Source organism: Octopus bimaculoides, chromosome 17, assembly GCF_001194135.2.
Source record: "Octopus bimaculoides isolate UCB-OBI-ISO-001 chromosome 17, ASM119413v2, whole genome shotgun sequence".
Taxonomy (NCBI): Eukaryota; Metazoa; Mollusca; class Cephalopoda; order Octopoda; family Octopodidae; genus Octopus; species Octopus bimaculoides.
This window is the reverse complement of record NC_068997.1, coordinates 31,802,594-31,810,574: the sequence shown is the minus strand read 5'-3', so window position 1 is coordinate 31,810,574 and position 7,981 is coordinate 31,802,594. Positions and strand designations below refer to the sequence as shown.

Here is a 7,981-nt window from a genome sequence, read left to right as displayed (position 1 = left end):
TATATATATATATATATATATATATATATGATAAGTAAAAATAGACAAAACAAAAGTTGTAGATCTATTTAAATGCTTTAAAATTAAAAAAAAAATTGAGCTTTCTAGCTCAAATAGTTGCTGAGATACAACTTCTCAAAGTTATTGAGTAACCAAAAAAAGTCACATTTTTGAAAATTTCAAATGGTCATAACTCAGCAAATATTAGAGTCAGGTAAAAAATATTTCATATTTAAGGGTTTTATATGAAGGCCATTTAGCATGAACAGTTTGAAAGAATTCACTTTTGATCACCTTCAATTGTTTTAAAAGTTGCTTTGATTACCCATATATGCATATATTTGAAAGTATATGAGAATTACTTAATATAGTTTTGAAGTGTAAAGGAGATTAAAAAAAAAAATTATAAAATCTTTTATCAGAATGTTACTAAACTTTTTTGGGAAGAAGTTTCCTTCCTAGTGTGTGAGCTTTTTCAATTAACCTTATATATATATATATATATACACACGATGAGTACATAGGGATAAATTATCCAGGTGGGTACCATAATAGCTTTCAGGTATATTCCAGGTTCTGGCTGGTGACATCATTTTCAGGAGTATAAATCCAAAACAATTACAAAAGAATATGGAGACTAGCACATCTTCAAAATTTTCTATTAATTTAACAGTTAATTATACAACGTAATTAGTTAGTTAAAAGGGCTGTTTTAACTAACTAATTAAGCTGTATAATTAACTCATGTTCTTTGTAACTGTTTTGGATATATATATGTATGTATATAACACACACACATATTTTGTCTCTTTTACTTGCTTCAGTCATCAGACTGCAGCCATGCTGGGCATCTACCCCAGTGCTTATTTTTCTGTAAAGTCTGGTACTTATTCTATCAGCCTCTTTTGCTGAACCACTAAATTACAGGGATGTAAGCACACCAGAACCAGTTGCCAAGTAGTGGTGGAGGGACACACACAAAGATGCACGCACGCACGCACACACACACACACACACACATGCATATACATCTATATAATATGCTTCTTTCAGTTTCTATCTACCAAATCCACTCACAAGGCTTTGGTCAGCTTGAGGCTAATAGTAGAAGACACTTACCCACGGTACCATGCAATGGGACTGAACTCTGAATGATGTGATTGGGAAACAAGCTTCTTACCATGCAACCATGCCTGCTCTTATAGGCAGAAAAAAAATAGAAATTCTATAAAGTGGGATCAAAAGTAAAGTTAAAAGTCTACTGAATAAAATAGTCAAACACTTAATATTTGAGTTTAGTTTTAAAGGTAGTCACTTATTATACTGAAATAAAATACAGACATATTAACACTGACATTTTTTTGTTGTTGTTTAAATCTCCTCTTGGTAGGAAATAAAACAAACACTTCATGATGTTCCTGATTTCAAGGATATTGGCTGGATCCGGATCAACATGGAATCAATCAAGCAGACAGTCGATATAATGTATAATAAGAAGATGTTAACATTAACAAGATCTCTGTCTCAACAAGTGAGTAGAATATTAGTGTTGTTTAGTTTATTTTTATTATTAGCCAGCTGGAAAATCTCCAGAGGCTCAATGTTACCTTGGAAGATGCAGAGGGGCTGGCATAGGACGGTCAGTTGGCTCTATGCATGATGACATCTCTGAGGCCACTAATCTGGGATGACCCCAGTCCCATCAAGCAAGAACATGAAGCAAGCAAACAAGCAAGAACCGTTATGGCACTGGACAAAATGCTTTGTAGCATTTCATCTGAATTTTCATTCTGAGTTAAAATTCTGCCAAGGTTGACTTTGATTTTCATCCTTTCAGGGTCAATGAAATGAGCACTAACTGAGCACTGAGGTCGATGTAATCATTTAGGCCCTTAACCTCCAAAATTTTGGCCCCTAACCTCCAAAATTTTGGCAATGTGCCTATAATAGAAAGGATAATTAGCTGGTACCGTTAATGTCTCTGTGTTAAACAGAGTTGTTACTCTGTCAAATATAATGCTTATTTATTTACATTGCTTTGAATCATTCATGTATTCTCTCATAGCTTCACAATTTCAGCAATGTGATTGTATGTCCTTGGAATGACATTCTAGGGTAGATGTGAGTGAGGCATCTCACAAAAAACAGATTAGTATACTTAGTTTGAATATAAAACAGAGAGCATATTTGGGCCAGATATGGCTGTTATAAATGCCAAAGGGTTAAATGTTGCTGTTAACGAGGTGTATGTAGACTATAGTTACCCTGTTGCTTTATTTATTTTGAGTATAATACAGATGATTCAAACTATATTTGTCACTATTTTAATTGGGAATATAAGCATGATTTTAAAAAATCTAAATACTGCTATGTATTCAGGCGGGCAAACATCATATATTATTGACCCCCTTTGTGGAATCATTTCTGACTTACTGATCCCTTTTACCTGTTTCAATCATTAGACTCTGGCTATGCTGGGACACCAGCTTTAAAAATTTATAAGTTGTTGAATGATTTGACCCCACTACTTATTTTTGTTTGTTTTTTTTTAAAGCCTGGTACTTATTCCATCAGTCTCTTTTACTAAACAACTAAGTTACAGGGATGTAAACACACCAACCCTGGTTGTCAAACACTGACACACACACACACACGATAAGCTCATTCCGGTTTCTGTTTATCAAATCCACTCACAAGGCTTTGGTCAGTCCAAGACTATAGTAAAAGACACTTTCCCAATGTGCCACGCAGTTGAACTGAACCCAAAACCATATGGATGTGAAGCAAACTTCTTACCATGCAGCCATGCTGGGGTATTTAATGTAAAATACATATTTGGTGAATACTAGTTATTTGCTAGAAATTAATTAGTTTTAGCCTTAAATTACTGCACTCTTTCATATTCAGCACCTTTAATGCTCAAAATCATCTCTGGTGTTAATCAACTCCTGGATAAACTCCTACATAGACACCCAAGTATCAATGCTTTCTACTTTGCCAACCTCAGGTCTAAATGTTATTATATTAAATTATTTTTATTGAAAATTATTACTCTAAATATTGTTAACAAGAAATATGCAGATGACTGTCATTTCCACTGTTGCTATGTAAGCAAGAATGTAACAATGATTGGTGCTATGTTAACCATAATTGTTACTCTGGTTGGGGAAATGTTAAATAGGAATATACTGACCAATATTAGTTTGAGCTGTGCTAGCCAGGTGTATACTACTGTTTATATTGCTAATTGATGTAATTAATATCAGGTATGTGAAATTATTGTACTATACTTTCACTACGATTAAGATGAGATATGGAATTAGATGAAGGATTTCTGGATATTCATGTATATTTGTAGACAATGATAATCACCAGCATCATTGTTGTCGTCGTCGTCACTACCACCACCACCGTCACCGCCACATCATCATCATCACCACCACCACTACCATCATCATCATTATCATCATCATTTAACGTCTGCTTTTCTATGCTCACATGAGTCAAACAATTTGTTATGACAGGGTTTCTACAGCTAAGCACCCTTTTTGTTGCTAATGGTCACCTGTTTCCAAGCAAGGTAATATTTCCCCATGGTAAGGCATGCTTTTCACAAAACCCTAGAAACAAACAACACTGCTTGTATGTTAGTGATCCTCATTTACAACCATGATGTCAAGACAAGGGTACATGCAAACACACATGTTTATGCATATTTTAGTTCATTATGATACATGGTTTATGCCTGATGAATATGTTTGAGGTATTTCTCAACATATGAAACTATTAGTAGCAAATAAAAACATGATTTGTGTCTATCAAATAATATTTATCTTTCACCAGAGGGAATACTATTTTTGTTGATTTTACTTTCATGGAACAGTACACACACGCACACACACACACACACACACACACATATAATGTGTGTACACACACATACACACACATCACCATCATCAAATGTCTGTCTTCCATGCTGGCATGGACTGGATAGTTGGACAAGAGCTGGTGACCCAGAGGGCTATACCAAGCTCTATTGTCTGTTTTAGTATGGTTTCTATGGCTGGAGGCCCTTCCTAATGTGAACTACGTCACAGAATATATTGGGTGCTTTTCTTCATGACACCAACATCAGTGGGGTTACCAAATAACTTGCAAGATAGGACAAAGTCCCCTATGATGAGCTTCTTTCAGTTTTCAGTTTCTGTGTGCAAATCTACACACTAGGTTCTCATTAGTTCAGTGTTATTGTAGAAGGCTTTTGCCCAAAGTGCTGTGCAGTTGGACTGAACCCAAGACCACATGATTTGGAAGCCAGCTTCTTAACTACACTGCCGCACCAGTGCCAGATATTTTAGTACATCTTTTGTGTACCTGTTGATTGCACTGAGTTCATACTATCTATTTTACAGCTGAAGGCTAAATGAAGCCTTTTGAGTGGATTTGGTAAACAGAAACTGAAAGAAGTCCATGATGGTTTGAAATGAGCAGGGGTTTTCATTTCTAGTAATCTAAAAAAATGTGTCTAGATAGGGAAAAATATTACATTGCTTGGAAACAGGTGAAGGTTGGTGACAAGAAGGGCATCTGGTTGTAGAAAATCTACCTCAACAAATTCTGTCTGAACGAAGCAAGCATCAGGAAAATAAGCTTTAAATGACCATGATGATGATGATGATGAATGTGATTAATAAGGGTTAAGATTTTCAGAAGAGTTAGATGAAGAGAAATTGTTAACAAGAAGAACATACATCAACCAAAGCTCATGATCAGTTCAAATAGCTCGATAAATTTAATATATTTAATAGATGTTTCCCAGATGGTTTAATTAACCTTGGTCTAGATTAATTAAGTAAAAGTATAGTAGCTAAAGTAGAAAAGTGGAATGGAGAGATGTTCACAGTTTCTCTGAAGTTTATGAATTGTGATGTTGCATTGTAATGAGAACATGGATACTAAATATGAAAGATCTGTGGAAGAAGGAAAGGAATTAACTGCATATGATTTATTAGATAAGCAATGTTTGCTTGCATTATAGATGAACTGTGAACTGAGAAAGTGGCTGGATAATAGGAATGTAAGTCAATATATATGCACTGGAGGTGGCTGAGCTGGTCTTAGTGATCATAATGATATCAATAAGAGTTTGAAGAAAGATAAGAGTGAAATAATAATGAAGATTTTGATAAAGGATTTTATCCTTCTGTTTCCAGGTTACTTGTGCCCTTAAAGAAGTTGATGAAGATGTGAAAAGATTTGAAGATGAGATTGAAGAAATATATGTTAGTGAGAAAAATATGATTTCTTTCACTAGGTTTATAAAGCTTTCTAATCAGGTTTGAAAAAAAATTGTTCTTTTGTTTGATTTCATTTTATTTAAAATATATTTTTCCATCATATATTCATTGGAAATGTGTTAAAAGTACTTAAAGCTAACATATTAATAGAGATATAAATGAGGCAATATTCTAAGAGATTTTTATGTCATTAAATTTAATTATTGATAAAGATGGGTTTCATTCTACCTTAGTAGAGTCCAATGTCAACTCTTTCATTTAGGTTGATTGAAAATCTTTGTACTTTATCCATCTTAAACAATTCTGTGACTCCTCTTCTGTAATTGGTAACATAAGTAATATTCTGCACAGTATGATGATTTAAAGTTTCAATCATAAGTTCCCAGGATACAATCTTAGCATTACCAATTGTCTGTCTGTTTCTCTCTCTCTCCCACTGAATCACTCTTATATCTTTTACCATCACTTGATACAGTCATCTCTTCTCTGTCTCTAACCACCTTCCCTCATACTCTTATGAAACACCCCTCTCTATCTCCCCGGCCCAATCCTCTGTACCACTTAGATTCACCCTAGCTGTACCTTGAGGCTATGTCCCAACACATCTCTACATCTCTCTTGTTATGTCTGTCGCTATCTCTCTCACTATGTCTGTCTCTCTATCTTTCTCTCTAACTCTAAGCTTTCTTTTCTCTCCTTTCTTTTCCTACTGAAGAAGCCAAGTATAGCATGATACTATTTTCTATCCCTCTATTACTCTTTAGCCTCTCACCTGGCACAAGACCACCTCCTTCAATACTACTGCCCCGACCAGCCAGGGATCTTTATCTTGCAAATTACTAGGTGACTCCCACCAGTGTTGATGCCATGTAAAAAGCATCCAGTATACTCCATAAAGTGGTTGACATGGGATGGATGCCACTGAAACTGTGTCAAAACAGATAATACAGCCTGGTACAGTTCTTTGGCTTACTATTTTCTGTCAGACCATCTAAGCCATGCCTGCATGGAAAATGGACATTTAGCAATGATTATATACATGTATATTTATTTATAGATATCCATCTGTACATTGCCAGGTATTGTTTGTGGAATTGGGATGGCTCAGCAAAACTGGGCCTGTACATCCAACCTGGATGAAGCAGCCCCTCGCTAAATAATTCCTTGCAACCAGTTGCTCTTTTCTAATCTGAACTAATTGGAATAGACATTTGTACGCCATACAAAGGGACTTTAAAATGTTGGACTCCCAAAATGCAATAATAAAGTGAATATGTATATAGAGCATGAAAGAATGTAATAGTGTAGTTGGACAATGTTATGCTAAAAATCATAAGTGTTGTAAAGATTGGGTGTACAATATAGTTTTTATCAGTCATGTTATTGGTAAAAAATGTATTTAAATGATGGTTCATCACTCAGCTGTAAGTCTAAAAATGTAGAATATAATACATATATTAGTAAATCATCATCATCATCATCATTATTTAACATGCTTTCCATGCTGGCATGGGTTGGATGGTTTAACCAGAGTTGATAAGGCCAGGGGCTGCACCAGGCTCCATTGTCTGTCCTGGCTGGATGCCCCTCCGAATGCCAACCACTCCACAGTGTACTGGGTGCTTTTTAAGTGGCACCAGTATGGACATCAATTCTGCTGTGGTGAATGGGTTTTCTTGAGTACAGCAATTCACCAGATATCTCAGTCTTTAGTCATCTCCTTTGTAAATCTCAGTGTCTTGAGATTGGCCTTCAAGGAATAGAACACATAGGTTAAACTATTGAAGCTTTACATCTTTGTCTCATTGGAGGTCAGTATGCAGATAAGTTAGGTAGGTATTGATATATTTATGAACATTTCAGGTACCATAAGGAATGACTTTGGAGCTGTTGGATTTAGATAACTGATCAAGTGTTAGAAGTTAAATCAGCTTAGGAAACCCTGGTCAAAAGGGAAAATTCTGTGGTTAGAGCAGCAGTTTGGAATATATATTCGTTGACCTTAAACAGTATGGTTATGAGAGATGAAATGATGTCACATGGTAAAATGCAGACTGCTTTTATTTTACACTACCAGATTCTAAGGAGGTAAGGTAATCTTAGAAGGAGAAAGAAAGCTAATAAAAAGAATGCTTAAAGATTTACAGATAAGGTGGAAGAAGGTTAATGGGCTTTATATATACTTAAGGGTTAGTTATACAAATGTTGTCTTTTACTGCGATCGTATTAATTTAGGATGCTTAAAAGTTTTAAGAGCATATGTGGTAATAATATTACAGCATATAAAGAGCATATGTGGTAATATTGATATTACAGATGCTAGTTAGGGTAGCAAGGTGACAGTATTATTAGCATGCTGGGAAAAATGCTAAGTGACATTTCATCCATTTCTATATCCAGAGATCAAAGGTTGGAAACGAATTTGTAACTGTTCTTTTAGTCAATAAATTTATTGATGGTTTGTATTTAAACTCAATTTTTAAGGTTAGGATTGATCAGTCTTTCATCAAGTGAAGTTCAAGAAAAGAAATTATGTTTGAGCCACACAAACCAGCTAATGATTGGTAAAATATTCAATTGTAATAAATGTGTGTTGTCAAGCAGTGGTGACACACACACACACACTCACACACACACACACACACACACACACACACACACACACACACACACACACACAC

General features: G+C 35.1%; 1 protein-coding gene across 1 annotated transcript in view; it reads left to right on the top strand.

The window, feature by feature from the left end:
• The first annotated feature begins 1,405 nt into the window (after positions 1–1,405).
• The window catches only part of LOC106883723 (dynein beta chain, ciliary), a 273,290-nt gene continuing 266,714 nt past the window's right edge, over positions 1,406–7,981 (top strand). Inside the window, exons 1-2 of the mRNA XM_052974147.1 lie at positions 1,406–1,531; positions 5,217–5,339. Coding sequence (XP_052830107.1) covers positions 1,454–1,531; positions 5,217–5,339 — 201 coding nt within the window. The 5' untranslated portion in view covers positions 1,406–1,453. The remainder of the gene's footprint in view (positions 1,532–5,216; positions 5,340–7,981) is intronic.